At 40.5% G+C, this 27,946-nt stretch overlaps 2 protein-coding genes across 2 annotated transcripts; one reads left to right on the forward strand and one right to left on the reverse strand.

Annotated features, from left to right (window-relative positions):
• On the forward strand, nt 1-22,538 carry LOC131229066 (cytochrome b5). The gene is made up of 3 exons (XM_058224928.1): nt 1-177; nt 20,637-20,703; nt 21,731-22,538. The coding sequence occupies exons 1-3, from the start codon at nt 91-93 to the stop codon at nt 21,976-21,978; spliced, it is 402 nt and encodes a 133-aa protein (XP_058080911.1). The 5' UTR covers nt 1-90; the 3' UTR covers nt 21,979-22,538.
• On the reverse strand, nt 22,370-27,038 carry LOC131229067 (uncharacterized). The gene is made up of 3 exons (XM_058224929.1): nt 26,883-27,038; nt 23,764-23,852; nt 22,370-22,719 (listed from the first exon to the last, which is right to left on the reverse strand). The coding sequence occupies exons 1-3, from the start codon at nt 26,910-26,912 to the stop codon at nt 22,572-22,574; spliced, it is 267 nt and encodes an 88-aa protein (XP_058080912.1). The 5' UTR covers nt 26,913-27,038; the 3' UTR covers nt 22,370-22,571.
• Nucleotides 27,039-27,946: the final 908 nt, after the last annotated feature.

Raw genomic sequence — 27,946 nt, forward strand, 5'->3', positions numbered from 1 at the left:
GGAGGGAGAGAGAGAGAGAGAGAGAGAGAGAGAGAGAGAGGAGACTTCCATCTCTTCAACATTGCGACATTTTTCTAGAGTGAAAGAGAGATGCCAACCATCACAAAACTGTTTTCGTTGAAAGAGGCCTCAGAACACAACAGTAAAGAAGATTGCTGGGTCATCGTTTCTGGAAAGGTATTTCATTTCCTATCTTCCCATTTCCTAGCCTAACACCATCTATTCCTTCTTCTTCTTCTTCTTTTTTATTGAGTTTGGGTTTTTGGGTTTATGGATTGATTAAGGCATGTTTAATTTTCCTTGGTATTTGAATCCTATATATATATATATATATATATATTGGGGTCCACTAGAGCTTTTTTTATTTATTTTTTTCTTTTCTATTTATGTTTTTGTTTTTTCGTTATAGTTATGCTTTTGACTTTTTATTTTTTATTTTTTGGGTAGGAGAAGTTGGCTTTCCTTATATAAGAGTGCTTTGGTTATATATATATATATATATATATATATATATATATATATATATATATATATATATATAAATAAAATGTTCATGTTTTTCTTTGTTGGGTTGTTTTTTTTTTTTTTTTTTTTTTTTAAAAATTTTGGGGAAGGTGCCAGTTCGGTGGGTTGGTACACGTTGGATAATTGTTCGGCAATCCAAACCGTTAATTTGATAGAATTTACAATGGATGGGGTATGCCCCAGGAATCTCCCATATGGGAAGATTCTAATCCATGATTATTTGACTGTTTTCTGTTGAATATGGGGCATTCTTTTCCGCCTATTTTAGGCCATTGATTGAAAGAGTAGGATCTTGCAATCTGGAAGGTTTTTGGGACGGCCCCCATACAAGGTGGGGGTCTGCGGATCAGCTGTTTGAAATATATAGAGAAATGTTGATACACGGCAGCTCGATGGTTGCTACATAGGCTACACAATTGTACATTGGATGGATTTTGAGGGTGTAATTATTAATTGGATAGGCGGTATAGCATCTGTAGTCTGATCTGATCTTGAATTAGGCCCGATCAGGCCATGGAGACTACAGAGGATATCTGGTTGATAAGCATGCCCGTCGGATAGGTTTCGGGGGGCTGATTAAGAACTTGAATTAGAGTGGAGATATTGAGAAGGATGTTACTCATAGAATTAGAGCTGGGTGGATGAATTCAGGATGTGTCTCTGGAGTTTTTGATGCTTACCAATCAAATTGAATGATGGATATTATAGGATAGCTATAAGACCTGCCATGCTTTATGAGACGAAATGTTGGGCAGTTGAGGAACAACATATTCATAGGATGAATGTAGCGGAAACAAGGATGTTAAGATGAATGGCAAGATGAGGAAGGATACAATTTGAAATGAATGTATTTGAGAGAACTTAAGCAGTACCAGTGGGTAATAAGATGAGGGAAAATAGGCTTAGATGGTCATGTGCAATAGAGACCAAGAACTGCACTGGTTAGGAGTGAGTGGGTTCAAGTTGAAGGCTCTAAACGGGCAAGGGGAAGGCCCAAAGGACCTGAGTAGAGGTAGTAAGAAAAGACTTGATGACCTATGGTTTCACTGAGGATATGGTCCATGGTAGAGTGGAATGGCGTAACAAGATTTGTGTAGCCATCTTCAATTACTTGGGATAAGGATTACATGATGATGATGATGATGATGATGAACTTGAATCACATGCTATAGTTCCACAGTCTAATTGTACCTCAAATCTGGCCCATTCGCGTTGACATTCACTAGTTGGGTTGCATAGTGCAGTGGTGAAGGAAACCTCTCTATCCATTTCTTTTAAATAAGTGAAAGAATTCAACATTTGATTTCAAGAAGAAACTAAGATTTATATTTCAAGTATTGCGAAATTTGAGGTGCTTGACTTTCAAGCTAACAGCAGATTGATTTGTGCCTTGCTCTTGGAAAGATAGGGCAATCATCAACTGATCCAACCTCAATTGGAAGAAAGGTTTAAAGTATCATCCGAAACCAGTTCATATCGCCCGATATGTACCAGTATCGCCAATGAACGATACGGGCGTATTGGCCCCATATCGGCCCGAAACAGCCTGTTACAAGGTGATGCATAATGATGTCTGTGTGAATGATATGTTATGCGACACTCATTTCATACCTTGACAGAAAGTCACTTGTTAATACTCAAACATGTTAATGGGTGTTTAGGGGAGGGAATGATAGCTTCAAACCTTAGCTGCTCAAAGCATGGGTGGAAGTGAGAGGGGATTTCTGTGTGTGAAGGGGACATGTCTGTTTTGAAATGTTAGCAAATGCAAAAGCCTAGGAAGCAAGAGTGACACCTTTCTAGAAGGTTCGTATGTCAGCAAAAGTCCAAGATAAAAGAATGGAAATATGAGTTATACCTTGTAGAAGGCTTCTTAATGCAGGTACCTTCTATTGCAAGAGTGCTCGCAGCCTAGCAGATTAAGAAATAACTCAAGGTAATTGAGACAGAAATACTACCCAGGATGATTGAATCGTTTGGAATCAATAAGAAAAGGAGAGAAAACTACACACATTCAATATTTGAATAAAATAAAATAAACAAGAATCACTCTCCAACTCGTATGCAGGCCTTTATAAAGGCTTTTACAACCCAATGGAAAAGAACAACCAGTCCAATGAGGACTGTGGCTAGAATAGGTAATCAAATCAAAGGAAGCAACGTGATACTGGGCTAAAGAAATGATAGAAAGTACTAAATAATGTCTATTCGTGTAAATAAAGAAAATTCCTACATGTCTAAATCCAGCTATGCAAATGTTATGTATAAAAATATCTCATGCACATGCTCTCATATGCAATTGTATGAGGAGTTTGTGACTCATAAGTTTGGTTACTTCTCCATCTCGTCTATTCTCATGGTTTAAAAAAAATTCCCATGGCTTTCATATGGGCCTATACACTGTAAATCTTTCCCAAACAACATGCATATGGCGTTTGTGAACTATAGATGCTTTAAATATCTTTTACGGGCCCCACGTTCCTTAGTTCACCAATGTGGACCAAACCTGGGTTCCGTCTAATCATACAAATGATGTTTGTGGGGTCCATCTTGAACCCTAATGCTTATTTCTCCTTCCCCTTTTAGAGATCTTGGTTTCTTTATGATGATAATGGGCCACTTGGTGACTCTACATCAACCCTTCTTAGTTGAAGAGAAACCAATCCTGAGTTCCACTCATCATAGACCTCAATCCTGTGTTTTTTGATCTTTTTTCATTCATTGTCACTGATCCACATAGCTTCCTCAGGCTTTCTCTCTGTCGGATTAAATATTGGAGTGTAGTACCATATTCACTAGTCATCTCGTGTTAATCAAGAAATGCTTTAATTTTGTCCATAGGGTTCTTGGCATGTTTTGAACCTACATGTGCACATCCTTTTCACTTTGAACAGATGGATCACCATGAAAATCATAGATATGATGTTGAACGTGGATGAGATATCCATATTGCTTGGTAGTTTGATCACGTATGCTTGTACCCTATCTTCCTTTTATCTTACATGGCCCACTTCCTTCTTGTGCAACTTGTAACATGTTATCGATCAAAACTGCTCTTTTTGCAAATCACTAAGTGATACCTGTCATATACTTTAGAACCATCGTTGTTGATCTCCGTCAACCTTTGTGTTTGATTCCAGGAGTTATTGTTTCCCTTCCTCATGTACCTTATGCATCCTTTCAACCATAGCCTCTACATTTTACTAGAGAGAAATTTGGGGAAGGAACCAAATCTAGAGTTTGCTGCAGGGTGCGCCTATAGATAATCTCAAATAGTGATTTTCTTGTTGATTGAATTTCATATTGTCGAATGCAAATTCCGCTCGAGGTATGCGTAGACTGCTTCGGCTTGTCACTTGCAAGGCTTCTTAGAATGTTTCCCAATGTATAATTTAACACTTGTGTTTATCCATCGGTTTGAGGATGGTACACACTATTGTACCATAGCTTTGTCGTGTGCCACTTCCATTGTCCTCCAAAAATGACTAATGAATTTATGCAACCAAAGGATGTAAATGGACCAAAGGGAGTAAACATTGTGGGGAGAACCCACCAGCCTCTAGTCAAGAACTAGAGATCACAAAGCCACCTCTCTTTTATTCTCCCAAAGCAAATCAACACCAAAAACTCAAAGCAATCTTTTAATTTTCCATGCATATTGCCTTTACACATTCAAGCATAGATTTTACATAGTAAAACAAGAGAAAACCTTATTGAGGGTCATTATCATCATCATCCAGCCTTATCCCAAGTAATTGGGTTGATTACATGAATCTTGTTTTGGCATTCCACTGTATCAAGAGCCATAACTTTAGTTAGACTATAAGTCATCAAGCCTTTTCTTACTACCTCCACACATGCCCTTTTGGTCCCTTCCCCTTGCCTTTTTAGAGTCTTCAACTTCTACCAAACTGTAATAAGGGTGAAAAAGCCAAAATGCCCCCATTTTGTTATTTCATAATGACTCTTAATTCAACATAAAATAGCAAAAATAACTGGAATAACTATGGCCAACCCACACATGTGACCATGGCCCACATGTGTGATCATGCGCGGCCCACGCACGTGCTCATGTGGGGCCCACATGTGTGATCAAACAACGGTATTTTGGACGGATTTGATTGCATCAGCTTCCCCTGTCTTGGAAGAATTCGGTTACATCGAGTTAATTTTGATGTACTGTTTGTAGAGCTTTGGGTTAGTGTGTTGAAATTCTTCACTAGAGATCCACAAACATTTAGACCTCGGACGGCTCCTCCATTTCAGCAAAAAGTTTTATGCTTGGACGAAATCTGGTCATTGTGTACATCTTCAATCACTTAATCACACTGTCATGATGCTTCAACTATCCGGATCTCTTGTTCTTTTTCATTTTCATCTTCATGATGCTCAAAGTATGTCTTCCTCATTGAAGATAGGAATGCTTTTCAATTCGGACAGAATGAGGTACGTGTATTCTCCAAGTTGCTTCTTGACATAGCAGGGACCCATATTCCTTGAATTTAGCTTGTTATGTGATCCTGGAAGAAACCTTTTTGGCTTTAGAAAACACCTAATCACCGTCCTTGAATTGTTCGAAGCATTACCTTATTTCAACATACCCTTTATAGTTTTTATAACTGGTTGCAATCTTACGCCTAATGCTAGTCCATGAAAGCTGCAAACGTTGTTGATGTTCGTCGAAGTCGGCTAATTGAGAATGGCTTTTATCTTCTCAGGATCAGCCTTAATGCTCAATATTTCCAAACCCTTTCAATGTCTAATATTTCTAAACCCTTTTAATCTGTGTGTGCATGAGAGAGAGAGAGAGAGAGAGAGAGAGAGAGAGAGAGAGAGAAATAAAATTTAGCCCAAAGGCTGTGCCCCCTCCCAAATATACATTTTAGCTCTCCTATGATAGTTTTTTCCATTCACTTTGGTTAGGCCCACTAGGAAAAGGTTGGCCATAACTCATACAACTTGCGAGCCTGCGGCATCTAGGCCGGCACATCTCGAGATCGAGTTTGATTTCTTTTCCAGTTGGGGATCAATATCCGAATGGGAGCCACCATGAGTTTGAAAGCAATGGTTATTTTGCTGTTCCTGAAGGGTCTAAAGACAAGCATGCAAGGCCAACCGCCACCTCGACCTACCTCTTTTCCCAAAGCTGTCATTATGCCAAACAAGAAAAAGATCGTCAATAGATCCCAGTATTACCTAGGGGACTAAAAGAACTGAAGATACCATCCCCCACTCTCCTAGCAAAGGGGCAGTGGATGAAAAGGTCATCCACTGATTTCACATCTTTCATACACATTATATAGATGTTAGGAATTCTTAGCCATTGCAGTAGGTTATTGATGGAGAATACCTTGGAAAACCATTAGTTTTGACGAGGGATCGTAATTGAAAGTTAACATTTCCAAGAGCGAGATCCTTAGGATTCATATGTCTGTGGAGGAAGTGGCTAGGCTAGCTGAAGTCTTCGAATGTCTGACCAGGTCTTTCCCTTCTATGTACCCTGGCCTCCCTCTCCGTGGTAAAACTTGCAAAGAAGTTGTAGGACAAGATCCTTAAAAGAATGGAGAGGAAGTTATCGTCATGAAAGAGCAAACAATATCCTTATGCGACAGAATTGCACTCATTAAGGTCGCACTCTCAAACCTTCCCCTATATTTCATATCGCTGTTTAGGTACCTAAAGTCGGTTCTGGCAAGATTAGAAAGGTTAAGGGATTTCCTTTGGCAAGGTGTTGCGGCTAAAGGTAAATTCCACTTGTTGGAATGGGGGGAAACTGTGTAGACCTTATATGAGGAAGGAGGCATAGGTATTAGACGGTTGTAGCATTGCAATCTTGCCTTGATGGGTAAGTGGGTGTGGAAATTTGGAATGGAACATATCATTTTTGGAGGACTATCATTGCCAACAAGTATGATGTTATTAATAGGGGGTGGTGGATTAGGGTATCCTCCCTCTATAGAGCATCTAGCCTTTGGAAGGTGGTTGCACGTTTGGTGAGCAAAGTCTTGGAGGGGATCAGTTTCTCCGTTGGGGACAGGGAGATGGAAGATGTGAAGATCGACGTTCTTCACGTTGAAACCTTCAAAGAGACCTAAGGACTAGCCTTTGCTCAACACTCTACCAAGAGCCTTCGAGATGACCATAGACAGGAAGGGAGAGAGGGGATCCCCTTGTCGGAGGCTTGTTAGGGCCTTGAAGAAACCAAAAGGATAGTTATTAATCAGGATAGAATTTGGCAAATTGAAGCTTAAATCCACTGTCTCTAGCAAGCCCCACAGCTCAACTGACCTTTTCTTTTCTTTTTCCGAAACGTCCCACAGCCCAGTCAACCCAACATATAATCAAGAAATTTCCAATCCACGTGATTGTATGCCTTCTCCAAGTCCAATTTGCAGATAATACCTTTACTGCTTGCCCGATGACACAAGTCAATGCACTCATGTGCAACCAACGCACTCTTCAGAATCTGTCTATAGGAAATAAACGTACTTTGAGGAGGGGAGATTACTTTCAAGAGGACAATCCGAAATCTTTGGCTAGGATGTTAGCAATGATTTTGTTGGGTGCTGATAAAGCTGATGGGCCTAAAATCCTTAAGTTCTCAGCCCCTTCTATTTTTTGGGATGATTGCTATAAAGGAGTTTCCCATATTTGACAGCAGTCGGCCTGACTTAAAGAACTTGATTGAGAAGCTCACCAAGTCAGCCCTAACCACCTCCAAAAACACCTCAAAGAATGCTAAGGGATGCCCATCCAGCCTCGGAGCTTTATCCTTTCCAATTGTCTCCACTGCTGCTTTAACTTCAGCCTTCACAAAAGGACCCTTGAGAACAGTAGCCTCCGCATCCGATATTGTATCGAATACCAAGTTGTCAAGGCTCGGTTGTGCCCAATATATACTCATTTATCAAGACGTACAAATGGTATTAGAATTGACGGCTCAATCTTGATTTCTTTCTCCAACGATCTTTTGAGAAGTGCAAAGGTATTTTGACACACAACTCTTAAATATCTAAGGGCTCTGTATCCCTAAAATTCCGAAACCCTGGTTTAATCTTGAGTTTTTTATTTTTATTTTTATTGAACAATCGTTTGAGAAGAGAATATGTTTTAGAAGTTTTTCAAATTAGACATTTTTCTATTTCGAAAGGGTGAGTATTGAATGAAATTGTGTGAAAAGGAAGAGAGGACAACAATACTCGGGACTACTAGGTGGTAGGTGACCTCTTTGTTGTTCGGAAAATGAATGTGGGTTTGTGTGGTTGCTTAACGAGATGGATATCTTCGTCCAATCTAATTGTGTTGAAACAAAAATCTATTTCAAAAATGCATTCTTGGTCCATTGGAAAATTATTTGTTTGAGGCATTTTTTGGAAAGGGAATTTTATTTGTCTCTCAAAGAATGGGAAGTTTGAAATACGAATAGTGGACTGCAGTCTATGTTAGGGTTCCTGGCATGGTGCAATTTTGTGGGGAAGGTACTCGAAGCTTTTGAGTAATAAATTATAAACCTGATTGTGGATGGCTAGAGTTGATAAGTGGCCCTGCTTATTCATGATGGAATGGTATCAACCAGCTGAGGTAAATCAACCTCTTTTATGTAGTTTGATTATTTTGGAGCAACAAATGAAAATTGTTAGTGAAGTTGAGATCCCATTCAAGTCAGTTTAGCAAGAGGCCACAATGCAAGTCAAAGTTATCCCCTCCTGTTTTTTGACACTGCCAAGGACTTGATAATGAACAATATTCAACAGTAGGCTCATGTTTGGAAGTTTTGCATAAGTACAAATGGGATGGTTGAAGCCAAATAAAAAAGGAAGAACAGAATGTTGTGAGTGTAGTACTGAAACATGTAAAGAGAGAGTAACCCATCAAGATTGTTGACAACAATCATGCTACACTTGAAAAGAAGCCAATTCAACTTGTAGACTGGTTGAATACATATAAGAAACAGAAGAGAATAATTCATGGTTGAAGATCATCTTGATTGAAGACGTGATTAAGGAGCATATCAAAGCATCGAAGAATCAAATTGATATCTCGAACAAAGAGAACAAGGATCGAGAACAAGAAATTTTGGAGTACATTGAAAAGGTGCTTGAGAAAAATAGTTAAGGAGTTTTGTCAGAGTTTATTCAAAATAACTTGAGTTAGTGTTTGGGGTGCCAAGGTTCCCAAAGTTTGAAATATCTAGAGTTGTGAGAATCGCCAACTCGCCACACATTGAGAGCAATGGTACCTAAATCACCAACCCCTTGCATTGTATTTTCCGAATCCCATAATCCGGATCATAAGTCATTTGTGATACGGATCACTACTTTTACCTGTCCGAAATTATGGTTCTTTACTCCTAGTATAGTTTGACTTGTAATGTCCATCTATATTCAGACCATAGAGATCTATCCTTTGATTTTTGCAAAAGCGTGCACACTTATAATATTATGCATGTAGGACCTGAATATTAACTATAAATTACAACATCAGCTCAAATATAAAATGATACTATATATACCTAGTGTATTTACTGTAGCGCACACACGATACTACCCCTAGCATACCACACATTGGAGGAAGTAGTAGAGCTTGTACCCATTCCCATACCACGTATCGGGGCCACCCATGATCCAAGTAAACTTGGTTTGGTGTTTGTTTGAAAAATGTGTAGTCACTTAGATAGTTGTGTGAGTACAGTAAAAAATGATCTACTTGACTGAGAGTTACATATGTAGAACAAGAAAACAAGGAGTGTACAAAATAGATGATTAAGAGCAAATGACAAAAAGAAAGCGGTGGTGTAAAAGCTCAATTTGATTTACTAGAAATTCATCGTTTAAAAGCAGCTTGTAAGTATATTGAGGCTTTATTCTGCCACTTGGTTGTAACATTTCTAAACTATTTATGTGTGTGCGTGTGTGCGTGCGTGCATGTATATTGTAGCTTTGAGAAACTAACAACATGGAGTAAAAAATATATAAACTAAAAGGGTTTGGGAACACAGTTTTCAATATTGAATCTGAGTCGACTTGGTATCACTGGAGAACAGAACAAGTCATTGGGTGAGTCATACTCCAAAACCAAACCGAGTCAGAATGAGTCTGACTGAGGAGCAGCAAGCTCTCTCACTTTCCCGTTGAATCACACTCCAAAACTGCTATTTAAAAACCTTGTCTTGAATGTTAGGGACGTACGGCCAAGTGGCCAAATAGAGCCATAAAATACCTGCAAGTTACTTTTTAGAAACACGTCTACTATGATATCAAATTGAACTCTTACACATTCTCTTCTCCTTCATTTCTTATCCTCTTCTTCTTCGTGTATACACGACCTATGTATGCTATAATTAGATAACTTAGTCAAGAATGGTTATGCTTAGCATGGCCATAGTTAGCAAAATGGCATACGGCAAAAAAATGATATGGTAAATGTTCGTGTTTAATTTGGTCTCAATGTTTAAACATTCGGTAAAAAATCAGTAAAAAAAGAAGAAGAAGGGAAATGCCAAAAATTCAGAGAATGAAATGTTTGGGTTTAATTGCTTTAAAAAAGAAATGTTTGGGTTTTATACAGTTTGGACTAAAAAATTAAACGGAGTGAAAAAATGGCTATATGTATGGATGTGTCTATATATTATATATAAATAAGGTTAAACTAGAAAACTTTAATTAAACTAATTAGAATTTCTTACTTTCTGAAAAATAATGTATATGGATGGTCGAATGTTGTTCTTTGCCTCTCCCAAATCCTTCCTTTTTCAAGTAATCCGCTTATAAATCAGTATTGTCTCTACAAAAAATGTTCACCTTCTACTCAAATTTATCAGTCTGTCTCTCTACTAAAAATGTTTACCTTCTATATACTTGATCATTCTATTAATTTGAATAATCTTCCTTTTTAAGTGGAGCATGAGTGGCGTCGACAATTTTAAACAGGCACTCATAAATCATATGTACTTCAATGCTACCTTGGCAACACTTTATCCTGGTTCTTTTTATTGGGCATTGACTGTCCATTGTACTCATGTGGGAAATCAAATTCACATAAAATCCTGGTTCTTATCCAACTTGTCATTTGGAGTGGAAAAAGCAGGGAAACAAGTGCACCTAATGCTTTACAGCTTTGCTCCAAAAATGATTTGGATTGATTCCGCTGAAAAAGCAGGTCAGATTCTGTTTTGTGTGGACTTCCAAACATGCCTTGAGTATTTTCCTAGATAGAGTTTAGTCATTGGCATTGAGTGCCAGAGGCTAGTGTTATTTAGCCACCTTCATTTTATTTTTCAAAACTTGGCTCACATACCACACAAAGGAGTCTAGTGGTGTAGAATCACATTCCTTTTTCTGAGACTCTCAGCTTGTGCTATGAAACAAACACATATGTTGAGCCTCGTGTTGTGGTAATCAACTACATGATATTTTCAACTCTGGAGTGATGGGTTTGATGCAGCTTACCTGCACAACTAACACATTTTGGGCCTGTTTAAGGATGGGGGGTGTACATCCTGACTCTTTTGCCTGTTTGGATAGCGTAGCCAGTTATGATCTCCACTCTCCCAGAAAATGTCTGGGATTTGAGCCTTGCCGAGGGTCTTCTGCTGGAATAGCACAGCTGGTTGTGGACGCGTACTCGTGGGATATGAAATACATGAAAAAATGATTTTTTTTTTATTGGCAAGTAATAAAATGATTAGAGTCCGAAGGAGTCACGTTCCTTTCCTGTGAATCCCAGTTATATGTAATACCTGCACACGTATACCTTGGGATGTTTGAACGAAGACTATATCCTGAATTTTCCATATTTTTATACAAAAGTATTCAATTTTGAAGCAGTTGGATGTTTTGTTTGTATAGAACAGTCCCTACTGAAGTGGAAGCATGTTAAAAGGGTGCCATTTGCTATTTGCTTTGCTCGACTATAGTCCCATTTTTAAGTAAATGCTGTTGGTCTAAGTAAATGCTGCACAGCCGACTTTGTGCATCATTTTTATGTTTATTTTTATTTATTTTTATTTTTATAAACGGGAGTGAATTACTAACGTGAGGATAGCCACCAGCCTTACTCTGCTCATGATGAGGGACTAGCCTCCAAATTGCAATTAGTTTTGTTTCATATCCAACTCAAAACACATAAATGCAACTAGGGGTTTGGTTATCATTATGGATTAAAGTGGTGCCACCTTGCCTATCCCCACTTTGATCATATCTTGTATAATGAATTGAATGGATTGCAATTCAATTCAATTTGGGGTTAGCCGCCGCCACATTGCAATCCAACTGAACTACTGACCTATTAGTCTAATTGGAGGTCCTTACAAAATTTTGGCAAAGGTTCTTACTTCAAGATCTTGGAGTGTTCTCTCGAAGGTTATTTTTTATGATTAGGGAGCTTTTATTGAGAGAAGGCAGATTTTGGATAGCACCCTTATTGCTCCCGAATGCATTGCCTCCAGGACTAGGGAGAGGAAAGCTAGGATTTTGTGCAATCTTGACATTGAGAAGGCATATGATCATGTAGATTGGGAGTTTTTAGATTATATGCTCTTGAGGTTGGAGTGTGGCCCTAGATGGAGGGGTTGGATTTGGTCATGTGTGCAATTAGTTTCATTCTCTATTCTGGTTAATGGTTCACTGAAAGGTTATTTAAGGTGTTCAGGGGTCTCAATTAGGGGGACCCTCTATCTTTGTATTTGTTTGTTATTGATAGGGAGGGGTTGAGCAAGATGCTTCTTAAAGGAGAAGAGAATGGCTTACTTAGTGGGTTCAAGGCCTCGGATGGTGTGCTCCAAAATAGTCATGCTTAGTATGTGGATGGCATTCTTTTGTTTTGTATTGCGGATGTGGAGCCCTCCCCTCCCGTGGCGGTTATTGTTTGGCTATTGGGAAGGAAGAGTTCCCATGATTGACAATTTTTAAAGATCCTTGATTCTTCTAAATGTTTGCTTGATGTGCATGGGGAATGTGAAGACGATTGACCACCTCTTTTTGCATTGTCCTTTTGCTCGCAAAGCTTGGGATCATTTTCCATTTTTTACTTCATTTTTTTTTTATTTTTTATTTTTTTTTTAATTTTGAAGTGTTATGAATAAATTTGTTGAAAATAGCTTGGCAAAACTAGGACAAAGAATACAACAAGCAACTAAATTAAACTACTAACATAGAATAGACTGTTCAGATCTAATTGAAGACTCCCGGTAGCCCATTCAACTACATCCCTTAACACCTTTTCCTCAGGAAAAGATCTTGTGGAGAGCACTTGTTATCAAAACACCAAGTATTGCATTCAACCCAACCCGAATATTCCAAAAACCCGCCAGGAGAGACAACCACCTCATTACTGCCCTTTCTTTTTCCATAAGAATGCTGTGCGAAGCCCACAAGAGTTGCGGAACTGATTGAGGCATGGACCAATTGATCTCAAATAACTTGAAGATGTGATTCCAAAGCTGTCTCACGAATGGGCAGTGGATTAGAAGCTAATCTACGGATTCCGCGCTGCTTATGCATAGAAGGTAAATGTTTAGCAAAGTCATACCCTTCTTTTGCTTCCTACCCGCCAACCATGTGAAAGATAAGACCTTGGGAGGAGCCCCGTAGAACAAAAAATGATGCGGAATAAAAATATTTGAGTGACTTTGAGAAGGCCGAATCAAATTATAATAAGATTTGACCGTAAAGGAGCTGGAAGCTAATTCCAACTGTACCAAGGAATTGCCCGAGGCTGGAGAAGGCGGTAAGAATGGAAATTGGAGAAGAAGCCTAGCCAACTCATCGCACTCCACATCCGAAAGCCCCCTTCTGCACGGGGGACACCATGCTCCACTTACCTAAAAAGTGTAACAACGATCTATCGTAATATCCTTTTGAGACGACAAGGCCACCAAATAAGGAAAATCCTCCTTTAGAGGTCTAGACCCACACCACGAATCCTCCCAAAACCTAATGCAATCAATGATACAAAGGAAAAAAGTTGACGATGCTAAAACTGGGACTATGAGGATTGCCTTCCAAACTGCTGAGGCCCTATAAAAAGAAGACTTTTTGGTTCTCATCCTTTATCTTCCAACCCGAACCTATGGGCTAAGAAATCTCTCCACAATCTTTCTTATTCGACCTTGAATCTCCATTGCCATTTTCCCAACAATGCCATATTCATAGATTTGAGATCCCTGATCCCCACTCCACCTTCAGCTAGAGGGAGGCATACCTCGCTCCATTTCAATAAATGAAATTTGTGTTTTTCATCCACCCCTTGCCAGAAGAATTCCCTCCAAAGTTTTTTAGGGGGTTGTAATACTGATTTCGGGCATTTGAAGAGAGACATGAAGTAAAGGGGAAGATTAGAGAGGGCTGATTTGATAAGAGTGATGTGCTTAGCTAATGCAAGATGCCTCCCTTTCCACCTTGAAAGTTTCCATTCAAAACTTCCGATTGCCTTACTCCACAGAGGCTTAGGAGGTTTCCCCAGATATAGAGGAAGCCCTAAATAAGACGAGGGGAAGGATCCCGCATTGCATCCAAAAATAGCCGCTAAATCCGAGACTTCTTCTTTAGGCAACCTGATCCCCAACATCTCGCTTTTATGCGGATTGATTTTTAGGCCAGAAACCTCTTCAAAGCAACCCAAAATCTTCCCTAAATTGTCTATCTTCACCGGATCTGCTTTGCAAAATAAAAGAGTGTCGTCTATGAACTGTAAATGGGAGACGATCAGCTTGGAGTTCGAGCTACGGAAACCTGATATTAATTGGAGTTGCTGACCTCTCACTAACATAGCACTCAAAGCCTCTACTACAAATGTGAACAAGAATGGAAATAACATGTCGCCTTGCGTAAGCCCCCTTGAGTCCTTAAAAAAACCTTTAGGGGAATCGTTAACCAACACCGAAAAGGAGGCAGAGGATACACATTCCCCCATCCAGTTGATCCATCTGTCGCCACACCCAATCCTTTTCAACATGTATTTCAAGAAATCCCAATCGATGTGGTCATACCCCTTTTCGATATCAAGCTTGCATACCACTCCTAGCTTCTTTTCCTTTTGTCTTGAATCTATGCATTCGTTAGCGAGAAGTGCACTGTCCAAGATTGGCCTATCAGCAACAAAGCCCCCCTGGTTGTCCGATATGACCGATGGGAGAACTTTCTTAAATCTGGTAGCTAATATTTTATAGGGAATCCCAATAAGGTTGATAGGCCTATAATGAGTGTGCCAAAGTGATTGGGTGATAGGCTAATATTTTTTACTTCATACTGATTGGGTGAAGTTGAAGACAGTGAAAGATCTTTTGTGGGCTTGGCGTGGGGGAGGGGTTGGAAAATCGGGGAAAGCTTGGTGGCAGTTGATCATCATGGTTGTGTTTTGGGCTATTTGGGGAGCTTGTAACGGCCTTTGCTTTTGGAATGAGTGTGCTTCAGTGTCAGAGGTTATTAGGAAAGTGAAGGGTTTCATTCTGGGTTGGGCTGATTATGTATAGGCAGCTTCGACTGCTTCTCCTCTTTTCTCTTTTTGATTTTTTGTGTCGGTTGTATTCTTTTCTTGCTTTTTGTTGGGCTTCTTAATAAATTGTTGTTACCTCTAAAAAAATGTGAAAGCACACAGAACTGTAATTAGGGAATTGGTTATCATTATGGATTAAAATGTTGCCTCTTAGGTCCGCCCCCACTCTAGTCATTTCTTATATAATGAAGGAATGGATTGCCCCTAGGCCAAATGTCATTCTTCAAGGCCTACTGGGAGATCAACAAGAGGGGACTTCATGAAGGTCATCGAGGAATTTCACTCCGGAAGGATTATTAATAAGAGAGTAAGTTCCACATCATTGCTTTGATTCTAAAGTTGGAGGAAGCGAATCCCATTCCATCAATTAGTTTGGTGAGTCTATATAAAATCCTAACCAAGTTGTTCTCTAATTGCATCAAAGAGGTGATGGGCTTGATTGTGTTCCAATTCCAAGTGGTTGTTGTTAAGGAGCCATACTTTTGGACAACATTCTCATAGCCAATGAGCATGTTGATTCTAGATAGAGAAGTGGGGAGATTGGCCTAATGAGTGTGTTGATTGTAGATAGAGAAGTGGGTAGTTTGGACAACATTATCATAGCCAAGTTGTTCTCTAATCTCAAAAGTTGTGGTAGCCAGTCTCATTAAATGCAGTAGAAATAGATGAAGCCGTGCTAGCCCTAAGATGTAGGCAAACTGCACTTCCCATGAGGCTTTGTCCAGGGCCTGACCTGCCTTCCTCTATGTAAGATACAGTCCTAGAAAGGGTGGAGAAAAGGTTGGGATTTTGTAATATTGATATAGGCTAAAGGGGGGAAATGTCTTCATATGATGATCGCCAAGGGGCCATGATCTGATTGTTCTGACCCTTAAAGGGTGATCGTGGATAGAATTTTGATCCAAGAGGATGGTGGAGCCCTTCGTCATGGGCCCACGAGCCTACATCCGGATACCCATGGGCCTCGTAACGGGTAGCAGTGTCCATCTTTACCATTAGATAACTGTTTGTGCACACTGTACCTAGGAGGAATGCCCAAGACTTTGCCCAATTAGTGGGCCAAACATCTTCCAATGCGGACCACCCATTGGAGGGCCATAATGAGCCAAACTTCGGGAGGATCCATGGCTGAAGGAAAATGAATTTTTACCAGCCAAACCTGTGATCCGTCACTGATTGATGAAAATTGCTACAGACAGGGACGCCGAGTGAAGGTGAACTATTTCAAGGTATTTTGTAGTGTTGTGTTTTGAGCCTGCAAGGGTATTTTGGCACTTGCCTTTTGTTTGCTAGTGTTAGTTTATTGTTAAGGTGTTGGTTAGGATTAGTTGAAGATTAGTTGTGATTAGCCCATTCATACCACAAATCGTTAAAAATTAATTGGGGAACTTCTGTAAAATATATATCTCTGCATTTTAATTAGCCTTTGATTTTGAAGAAATTAAATGAGAATTTGAGCAAGTTTTAGACAGATCTTGAGAGCCTAATTTCTTCTCTAGTTTGGAAGGAGTTCAGCATTGAAAATTGCAATCCAAATCACTTGGAATCCCTTTATTGTCTTTCCCCTTCCCTTCCCTTTTTCCATGAGATTGAAAATTCGGGTTTCTTGTCAATTCAAGCTGATCCGGGATTACATCAGATGGTATCAGAGAGGTCTCTGACAAAAACCTGATTATGATTTGCTCGTTCTTGTGAATCTTTTGTTGGTAGGCGCTTGGAGCTATGAAACATTGTCCACTGATCGTGAGAATGTGGAGGAAATTCATGCAGGGACAGCAATTGTAGCTTTGCAGTCTGAAATCAAAGTTTGCCTGTTCCAGATCTGAGTTGTTTTTGAGGAGAATGTGTGGGTGGTGTCTCAAGTGAGAGGTCGTGATTGTATAGTGGTAGACGACTGACTGTTGTTTGATCTGCATGATGCGGAGATTGAAAGGCTCTGAAGGCAGGGAGGAATCCTATCCCAGTGCTTTGTGCAAACCCATTTGTTCATTCATGCTGTCGAAGAACCGGAGCCCTTGGAGAATTTCGGAAATCACCATCAACACCGTACCCCCCTTCACCACCACGACCCGTTCTCTACCCAAAATCACTCCCTTCACCATCACAAATGTCCATCTCAAACTCTCACCTCCAAGATTCCCAACTACCACCACTTTCATTTTCAACTCCACTCTACCAACATTCTCAATGATCACAACCTTCCAATTTTATCTCACTCCACCAAGAACCTTCTCCATCACTATACTCCATCTCCAATCCATCCCATCAAGAACCCTACCCATCACTTTCTTTAATTCCACTGTCTGTCATCTCTGCAATCTGAAAAATCTACTAAGCATCAAGCATTGTTCTATGATGCTTCTAACCAAGAGAATTGGTGGATGCACAACTACTTAATCCACTGATCAAGATTGATGAAGAAAACATTCCAGGGTTCCATGGGAGATTCAACGCTGAAGAATTCGGGAAATGGCATGTTGCAATCGAGTAGATCTTGGATTTCTATGAAACTTCGGAAGTTCAGCTTGTCTAGTTATTGTTATCCCCCGATTCAAATGCATGTAAGCACCAAGGGTGGTCCAAGATTTCCACATGGTGGGAATTGCAGTTTTTGATGATGGAGTTCCTTCTGTTTGATTGCACATGGCCCTTGTGGTTGACTTCTGGGGTTTCTTGCCAATTTCCAAAGGAGGAGCAGCAGATTGTTCGTAACAAATCTAGAGTCGGTCATAGAAATCCTTTGTTCTTGCATCGGCAAGGAAGGCCAACAAGCAATCCTGTATATTGTGAGATCAACAACTCAGAGTTTGTGAGAAGCCTGCTCAACACGACCACGGAAGAGCATTGGTGAATGATTGTGTTGAATTTCAGAAATCTGGCAACCATGATGTTGAACTGATGTTATCTTCGTGATGACCATGGGAGTTAATTGGTGTATTAATCTGGAAGGTAATTGCTGACAGGTCTTCCTATGGTTTCATGGATGTTATGATAGACCACGACATTGTTAGTTGTATTGGTTACTTAGATGTGGGTAGTTGTGTGATCGCGCTTTCTTCACATGGCGTAGATACATGGGAGGTTCATTGTGACACTGAGCAAGAATTTTTAGATGTATGTGGTGAGTAGCTGGTGAGCTCTAAGTTTCTCATTGACAGCCAATTAGCCCGCCAGTGGCTCTTTGTGATCACCTTTTTGGAGGCCATTAATCTTCCACCTCTTTAGGGCTGGTAGTTGATCGAGTCTGTTGAAATATTGACTGTTCGGCAACTTGGTGCCGAGTGCTGGGGGGCTTTCATGTTCAATCTGTGCTCTGCAACGCATGCAACATTGATAACCAAGTGCACAAGATTGTTTCAGTCCATGACCTTGTCGGCAACAGAGGTTGAATCCTTGACAGTGGTTTGATCAATTGAGTGGCCTCCACGGTCTCAAATGCCGCACCAGGTCTTGTCATGGTTTGCTATTGCCCGGAGCATAGTGTATCTTCTCCAAGCTCGACAAGTTTGAAATTGATGCAAGCTTGTCGTCCTACTGCTTGCAAAGTGCTGAATGGTGCAATGAATGCAATATGGTCTGCTTTGCAGGTTCATGAGAAGTGTTTGTTGTTTGGGATTGGATGCTTCCTCAAGGTGCATTTAGACACACTTCCTTAAAAAGAAGGTTTTTGAAAAAGGGGTTTCAAGCTTGCTTTTTTGGTTGGATTTAGGTCGGCAATTTAGCACCTATTTTGTCAAGTGGGAGATGAGATGGGGGTTTGCAAAGTGCATCCAAACATAAAACATCAACTGCCATTTGGTGGATCATGTGCTTTTCGACGCTGAGGTCATGGGTTCGAGTGCCCATGCGGTGTGTGTGGGTGCAAGTGTGTGTGAAAAAAAAAAAAATAAATAAAATTTGCCATTTGGATCAAAATGGCGCTTAGGCCTCAAGCGCCCTTTTGGAGGGTGTATCCAAACAGGCCCTTCTATTTGTTTTCTCTGCTGGGACAACAAACAGCTGGATGACCATTTGATGCTTCATTGCAGTGTTGCTAAAGAGATAGTCTTACTCCCCGTTGTTCTAGGTTGAGTCTTGTAAGCTTTTGTGTCCAATCTATGTTGGGATGGCTTGGGGGGCCTTTATGCCATCAGGAGAGAGTATTATGGCATATGGTTTGTAAGTGAACAATGTGGGGGATTCAGGAAAGAATGAAACAAGAGAAATTTTGAAGGTGCCTCATGCCTGGTTGTGAGAATTAAGGAGCAAATCAAAGCGAATCTAATTTTATTGGGGTCTTACTGCTACGAATTTTCCGGTGTTTCTTTCCAGAATTTGGTGGGAGATCATCAATGGCCAGAGTATCGTGCCCTAGCTTAGTGCAATGTGGTAGCCTCAGCTGTCTAATTGGTGGAAGATGAATGTGGATGGTGGCTCACTTGGTAGACCTTGTCAGTCAGGTATTTTAGGTATTGTTTGAGACGAGCTTGGAGGGGTCAAATGGGATTTATCTGGGCTGATCAGTGGAGGAGACTCTAATGGGGCCAGGTTAGAGGCCATTGATGTGGACCTTATGTTGGTGCTAGGGAATACTTCTCAGGTCACCTCATGGTGGAAGGAACTTGAGAAGTGCATGCTTTGTGCTAGAGACGCTTTATTGGTAATGAGATAGATCTGCAGCCAAGGCATGGCCGACAGTTTTATTCTTCTTCCTCCTATTGTTGTTCCATGTGGTGTAAAGTCAATTACTGACATGCTTGCTAAAGATGGCATGTCTGAGCCATCCCTCGTACTAGTCAATTGCTATCCATTACCTTAATGGATATTTGGTTCCTTCTTTTCTGATAAAATCTAATATTGGACTTGTCCTAATCTTAAAACCATGATCTGTTATCATTCTGGATTAAAATGGTGCCACTCGACTGCCCCCCACTATCGTAATCTCCTATATGATGAATTGAATGGATTGCAATTTAATTCAATTGAGCATCCAAATGACTCTGCTTTTCAATTTCATATCAATTATTACAAAGAGAGGCCCCTATTTCCCTATTCATTCTCAACAGGGAACTTGCTTATTTGGAATGGAGTTTGTAGATGCGGGGCCCATGGTTGGTCTATCCAAGCGATTGATCTGATGGCCCCCATTATGGATGGACCATTCCCCTAAAATATCCCAAATTGGAAGATGTTAGCCATCAAATCTTTATTCTTTCCTCTATTGAATGTGGTTTGTTCGCGCATGTCTTTTTGACCATGCAGTTGCATGCCAATGATGTGAAGGTTAGAGTTGACAAATTGAGAGGATATTCTAGGAATGGTCAATCCATTATGGTGTACGTCAGATCAATGGCTTGGATGGACCAACTGTGGGCCCCACATCTACAAACTAAGTTCTGATCAGGGAAGTTCCCTCTTCAGTATGAAACTATGAATAGGCAAATTGGCCTCATACAAACAATTCCTAGTGTGTTAACTTATGACGATGCATTCCCATTTCTTTGAACTTAACCGACTTGGGCATCAGCCTCTTTTGTGTGTGTGTGTGCGCGCGCGCGTGCGCACATTTCAGTTTAACATGAAACGTGAGTACGTAAGTTTATGTTTCACTTATTTGTGTCCTTCATGTTTCATAATAGGTATATGATGTGACGAATTATTTGGATGAGCATCCTGGAGGGGATGATGTTCTCATCAATGCAGCTGGTATTTCATTCTCCCTCTTAATCATCTTTTAAGTGAATGTGCCTCATGGCACCAAACAATATCTTGCAAACTAAAATCACCTAAAACCCAATGGAATCGGGTGATACAACCCTGTTTTGGTGGTGACCACTACTGTACACCCAAACAGATTTTGAATCCTTGATCCAGATGGAATCCTTGATCCAGATGGGATGCTGCAAAGATACCTAGGATTGGAAAAGATCCCAATTTCGATTCCCTCAATTTTTTTTTGAGTTGGTGACATACACCACCTTTCCTTTTCAGTATCACCAAACAGCCCCTTTGCCTTTTCATATGCAGTCATAAGACACCATGTGCTTAACTTTTGTTGGAGTTGATTGTTGATCACATGAAATGATGCTTTTGCACTTAACTTTATAAAGATGGTAGAAATTTCCTTTTTCCCTCATGTAAACATGAAAAGGTTATCCAAAGCATTTGGACGGTTTTGATGCACCATTTTGATAGTTTAGATCAAATGCCATGGATGGCTTGCCATTGGATGGTTTGGATGATGTGGTTGTGTAGGGGCCTACATAACAAGTGGTTTTTTATCTCGCCCAAAATGAAAATTTCTCTCATTTCTAGAGAGTCGAGGGCAAAAGCATTATTTCATATGACCAGTAGTCAATTGCCATCTTTGATGGCCCACTCTAACCAAAGTTAATCATAGGGTGTTTTATGACCATATATGAAAAGGGGAGAGTGACTTGGCTTGACTTGGAGAGTGACTCAGCTCGAGTCAACCAAGTCTGCGAGTCAACTCGTTGAGTCTCTCCAAAACTCGGCTCGCTAAGTTCAAAAGCGAGTTTCCCGTTGGACTCAGCTCGAAAGCTCACTGAGTCAATTTGACTTGGCCGAGTTTCGGATCTAATTAGTGAGTTTTAGAACTATTCTTTGCTGAGTCACTGGACTTAGATAATTCCTCAAATAGGAAGTTGTCAATCTAATGCTTAATCATCATTTTACCCAATTCAATCTAACGCTTAATCATTATTCGGTGAAGGGAAAGATGCAACTGATGAATTCGAAGATGCGGGCCACAGCAAAAGCGCGAGGGAGCTCATGCAAGACTATTGCATCGGAGAGGTAGACCCAACTCCAATTATCCCAGAACTTGAGATAATTTCCAAAGATCAGCCTACCAATATCGCCCACGTGCTCATGGACAAGACCTTGCAGTACTGGGTCTTCCCAGTGGCCATCGTTGCCATTTCTGTTGTAGCGGGTTTGTTGTATTTGCGTAAGAAGTGAACATGCTTGAAACTCATAGCCGTTCATTTACTTCCATAGGAGGAATGCACTTGTAGAAGGCCATCTGGGGCCTGCCTGTACTCCCCACATATGCCAACGTCTATGAGATCTGGGGTAGCTCATCATGTAGTCTGCTTATCAGGTGGGCCACCCATATAAGTTGGATGTGGACTGTTGATTATCTTTTTTTAACTGTCCATTTCTTAATTAGTATGTGGCTAGGACGTATTAAAGGTGGAGTCCACCTGATGAACTACCCTGATCTCATACATGTGTGCCCAGTTGGGATGTGTGGGGGTGTCATGTCTGGCAACCGCAGATCTGCTTCTGCAACTAGCATTCCTTGTGTCATAGATAGAGATACATCTTTACGGCGTATGAAAAACACCAATCAAAAGAAATTTTGAAATCATAACTGAGAGTTGAATGCCAGTGTACAACGAGTACGAACTCGTGATTATGTTGCTAGCCATGCATGAATATGGGTCTTGATTTATGCATTCATAAACACATATATGAACAAAGATAATAACATACATGCATGGGCATTATCATCATCATTATTTTTGTTTTCTGGTAGAAATGAATAGACATTATTTATTGCTAGAGAAGAATTCGTTTATAGCAGGCATGATCTCTGGAGGGCGTTGGTGGAGGAACCTGCGGAGGCTGTGCTGCGCATATTTCTCTCCTTCCTCTTCATTGTCGAGGACAGCAGTGGTGCGATGAGCTTTGTTGATCCTGCGATCGCAATGAAAACTCAAATTCATGTGAGTGAATTGCAGGCTGGTTTAAACTATCTATATCATAGACCATATCTTAGGTTAAGAAGTCTCCCTTGTCATTCATCCGAATCAACTCGGACTCAGCTAGACCTGATCCAGTTGGACACCATGAGTCACCTGGATGAGTCACACCGAACTCGGATGAGTTGGGTTGATTCATCCCCCCTTTGGGTGAGTTGTGACTCAACTCAAGACTGGATGAGCCAGTTCGAGTTTCTTAACCTGGTAACGGTCTTATCCCCATGCATTTAAGAGTACAAGGGTAAATACAGGTGTGTTTGTTTCAATCCATGGTTCAAAAACTCACTTGGTCAACTTGAAACTCAAACAAATCAACTCAACTCGGTGAGGTTCAAGCCAAGTGACTGGGAAACTCGGAACTGGGTCTGACTTGATATGGACTCAGTCAAGATGGTTTGCCCAAAAACAGGTCTAATCAACAATATGATCCATCTCTTAGGACCCATCATGGGGGGATTACGATTCTGAAGAACTACCTATGTTAGGCAATGTTAGTCATCCCATCCATGGCTTTAGAAAAGGTTGGCTATAAAAAGTAATGCCAAATCAAGGACTGATTGGATCATCTGACCAGTGTGATTTTTGCATTATGGCCTGTGAAATGTGGACTAATGAGATGGTTCAGATTGGCTGAATGTACTCTCCAAGTGAACTGATTCAACTAGGAGCACTATAGCTTGAACCTTTGGCTTGAAAATCAAACACCAAGTATTAGGTTAACCAATGTTACTTTTTAATAATTCATCTATGATTTTAGATTAAGGGCCAGTTTGGTAGGCACCTGAAAATGAGATAATCTCATTTTAATTAATCATAATTATGTAATAGAGATGATATATGATCTCTAATACACAATCCTAATGAACTAAAATGAGATTTAACTCATCTTTTAGGTGTATGCCAAACAGACCCTAAGTAAATTTCTGGGTTTAAAAAAGCCAAAGCAGATATGATGGGTTGGGCTGGCAATTGGATTAACCTGACGTCGGGGTTCATTAGCATGTTCCTAGCAAGTTGGAAGATACACATGCCCGTTACAAAGGTCATCGCGGCCATTAGCGGATACACCTGGCGGAAGGAACATGTAGGAAAATCAGATGGGTAGATCCATGCCACATACTTAATACACAAACAAAATAAAATAATTAAGTAGAAGACGTCGTTATTTGAAATAAACAAAAAAATTCAAACCTGAAATGGATCTTTACAAATTGTTGAAGTTGTTGTCCAGTCGCTAACAACAGTGGTGAAAATAAATACATTTTACTTGTTTTTTTTTTTTTTTTTTTTTGTTTTTTTCCAAATCAAACAGATTACATAAAACCTAGAGATAGAGTTCATCGGCACCAAAATGAATGATTGCTAATAATTATATATATGCTAATGGTCCCGCCTTCATGGGACTCTTCTAACCATTTGAATAGGGCCATTTTGTTGAATGTATCTGTATTTTGTGAACCATATATTACATGGTTAGAATCCTCAAGCCAAAGTGCTACTTTGGAATCACAAGCAATAGGAAGTGGAATCTGTCAAACAGATGTTTCATGGCGATCAGACCTATTTCGTTTCTCCACTCGATCTGAATTTTTGGTTTTTTCATGCTATTGATTGGATGTTCAGGATCATCTGATAAGCCTTATTTTTGCACTATAGGTTGACCCGAGTCATATAAATATAAAGTCGAATCGTGTCTTCCGAGTCAACTCAATCCAGCTGGACATTGAGTCGAGTTTTTAAGTTTTTAAACCATGGATGGGACCCTATCATTCCTATGGAATGAGTCTTTGTAGACCATATAGCTGGTAAGCTAGGCTGGTCAGTCCACAACTGGTCTGGTCAACTAGACCAGGCTGCTAACTGAAAACCAGGTCGCTCATCATGGTTTCCCTAGAGTAAGTTGGGACTCTTATTTGGCCGGCCTTGTCTATCGGGCGGAATAAGGTGGAGAAGAAGAAACAAGAATTACTTTCTTGACCAAAAAGTCTTGGGTTGACCTGACCCAATGACTAACCGAGTCCTATGTTCTAAACATCCCTTTCTACTATAAAATTCATTTGTCTTGGACCATGATGTGTGATGGACATCCATTCCATTAATCAGATGCACCTTTTCATGGGGAGCCATGGGCCTAAAAATCAGTTCAATCCATGACTTAGGTGGGCCACACTATAGGCAACTGTTGAGAGTGGATGCTCACCCATTGAAACCTTCCTGATTGTATATAATTCCCGTGAGATGTGGTAGACTTGTAGCCCATCCATTGTGTGTCTCAAGTCCAACTGGTTGGTCCGCAATCTGTGGTCCATCCAATGATTAACTCTCTTCAGTCATGCATGTGCGACATCCAACCCTTACAATAGGTTGGGCCGACCTTGAGGATCATTTTGCGCAAAAATCAGCCCTATCCATTTATCAGCTGGATCATACCATAAAAAAACAATTTCTAACCGTTGATGCACGTTTTATCTGCTGGAACTTCCCATGAGGTCAAGCTGTGTGGGCCCCACCCTGATGTGTGTCAAACATCAACACTGTGCATTTGATGGGTCCCCTTTAAATTATGGGATATCCCAAAAATCAGCCGTACACGAAACTCAGGTGGGCCATACCATCTAAAATCATGTGAAGACATGTCTAAAACATATAAAAACACTTGGTGGGGTCCACCTGAAATTTGGATGTGTTTGAAACTTGGTCTGCCCCTCATCCAAGTGGGACACACATAATGGATGTGCTGGATTTGTGAACCACATCACGGTGGGCCTAGAAAGCTTGTGTGGGCCCCACCATGATGCGTGTCGAACATCTACCCCATCAGTCAGATGCACCATTCCATGGCGGGCCTATGGCTTAAAAATCAAGTCAATCTGTGATTTGTGTGGGCCAACCCACATACAAAAGTTGATAGAGGTTTCCCTACATTAAAACATTCATAATCATTTGTTGGGCCTATCGAGATGTGGTTCATAAATCCAGCCTATCCATTATGTGTGTCCCACTTAGATGAGGGGTCTAACCAAGTTTTAGACACATCCAAATTTTGAGTGGGCCCCACCAAGTGCCTTTATATGTTTTAGGAATGTCTTCACATGATTTTAGATAGTATGGCCCACCTGAGTTCCGTATACGTCTAGTTTTTGGGATTTCCCATAATTTAAAGGGGACCCATCAAATGCATAGTGTTGATCATGGTGGGGCCTACACAGCTCGACCTCATGGGAAGTTCCCATGAGCTGGACCGCATAGAACCTGTTCATATATACATATCATGTGTGTCTAATTCGAATGGTCCATGTGATGCGGCATCCCATGAAACCCTAAAGGACCAATTTTCACCTTGATCTAAAACTCTAGTGGGTCATAGCAAAGAGAGATGCAAATCAAGGGGGAAATTGTTTTATTTTTTCATGGGTCACCAAAGTTTTGAATTAAAGTAAAAGTTGGGTCTTGGGGGTTTCATGGGGTGCTACGTCGCGTGGATCGTTTAGATTTTGGACTTACATAATGTATGATGAGTTCTTAAAAAATTGTTCCCAGGAGTTCTGTGCGAACTAATGCGCAGCAGAGCAATTGGTGTGTGTAGAGAGAGAGTGAGGAATGCTCCTGAGCACCTTCTTTTGTGAGCACCCGTGTGCACGCGCACGTATCTTAGGCATAGAATCTGAACTTGAATGGTCGACGTGATGCGGCACCCTTGGAACTCTATGAGCTCAATTTTTAGTTTGATCCAAAACTCTAGTGATACATGGTAACCATGTATCACTAGAGTTTTGGATTGGGCTAAAATTGGGATGGTGAGGTTTCAAGGGGTACGGCACCACATGAACCGTTCAAATTCTGACGTGTGCAAAGGTGCGCATAGGTGCTCACGTAACAAGGTGCACATGTGAGCATTCATATATATATATATAAAATAATTTTTCGGAAAAATTTTCAAAGCTAATGCAGAGCATTTTGATAATCCTTTCCCTCAGGAATCACCTACATAGGCATTATTTCATAAAATCAGAATTTCATAGGAATTTTGCTATAAAAAGTCCCAATAAATAAGAAAAACTACATGGTCAGAAGGAAATCATACACATAACACAGTACCTCTGGTTTGATCCAACGGCCAGGTGCCATTCGAAGATGGGAGGATGTTCTTTTTCTCAATCCCTGTGAACAAAAAAAAAGTGTATATATGCAAGTATGGTGTATGTGCTCTGTATGCCTTGGAACTATGTGTATGGAGATTCTATCCTGCGTTTGGTGGTAATATATAGAAGAGATGTATATCACTTGTTATGATTCCAAAGAAGTTTCTATGTATATTTCAGTGGGCCACATTGAATTTTGACTTTTCCTAAAACCATGAGCTTAGCCTCCTGTTTTCACCCCAGGTTGGAGTCAATACACGTTTTCTCTTCCGTCTTGAGACCGGACACAATACAAACATTTCTACATTAAGCTTAACGTACAAATCGATGTGTGGCCCTCCATAATTGCTTAAAGACATCCAATCCGTCCATCGATTGTACATCCTATTTTTCTCCTTGGAGCTCAAAAACCAGTCTGATCTAAGCTCAGGTGGGCTGCACAACAGGGAATAGTTAAGATAGGGAAGCCCACCATTAAAAACCTTCCAGGTTACATGGGGGACAGCTTTTTTTTTTTTTTTTTTTAATGTTCCATCTAATCGACTAGGAAGGTGCATCTGACTTGGGTCATTCCAAAACTCAGGTGGGCCAGGGAGAATAGGAGGTGGCGCATGTGATGGACGGATTGGATGTTACAAAAACAAACAGTGGGTCCCACATGTCGATATGTAGGTAAGGATGAACATTAGAAACGTTTGTATTGGATCCCATTCGTTGGATTTTCCCATTTTGGACAAGCGATTTTCCAGTTGTTGCTATTGATGGGAGAGTGTATACACAGCTATGATGTACTAAATGTACAAGATACACTCAGATACCTTTGCAGATGCTCTCTGGTGCTACTGGGCCATTGTGGGCCCCACGAGATGTATTCATGACATCCGACCCGTCCATCAGATGTGTCCTCATACGTTTGGACTTATACCAAAAATCGGGCAGACGCAAAACCTCAGCCACAGCACCTTAACAGTTTGAAAGGGGACAGCCATCATTGATTTGCATGGGGTCCACCGTGTTGTA

Source organism: Magnolia sinica, chromosome 16 (assembly GCF_029962835.1).
Source record: "Magnolia sinica isolate HGM2019 chromosome 16, MsV1, whole genome shotgun sequence".
NCBI classification, from domain to species: domain Eukaryota; kingdom Viridiplantae; phylum Streptophyta; class Magnoliopsida; order Magnoliales; family Magnoliaceae; genus Magnolia; species Magnolia sinica.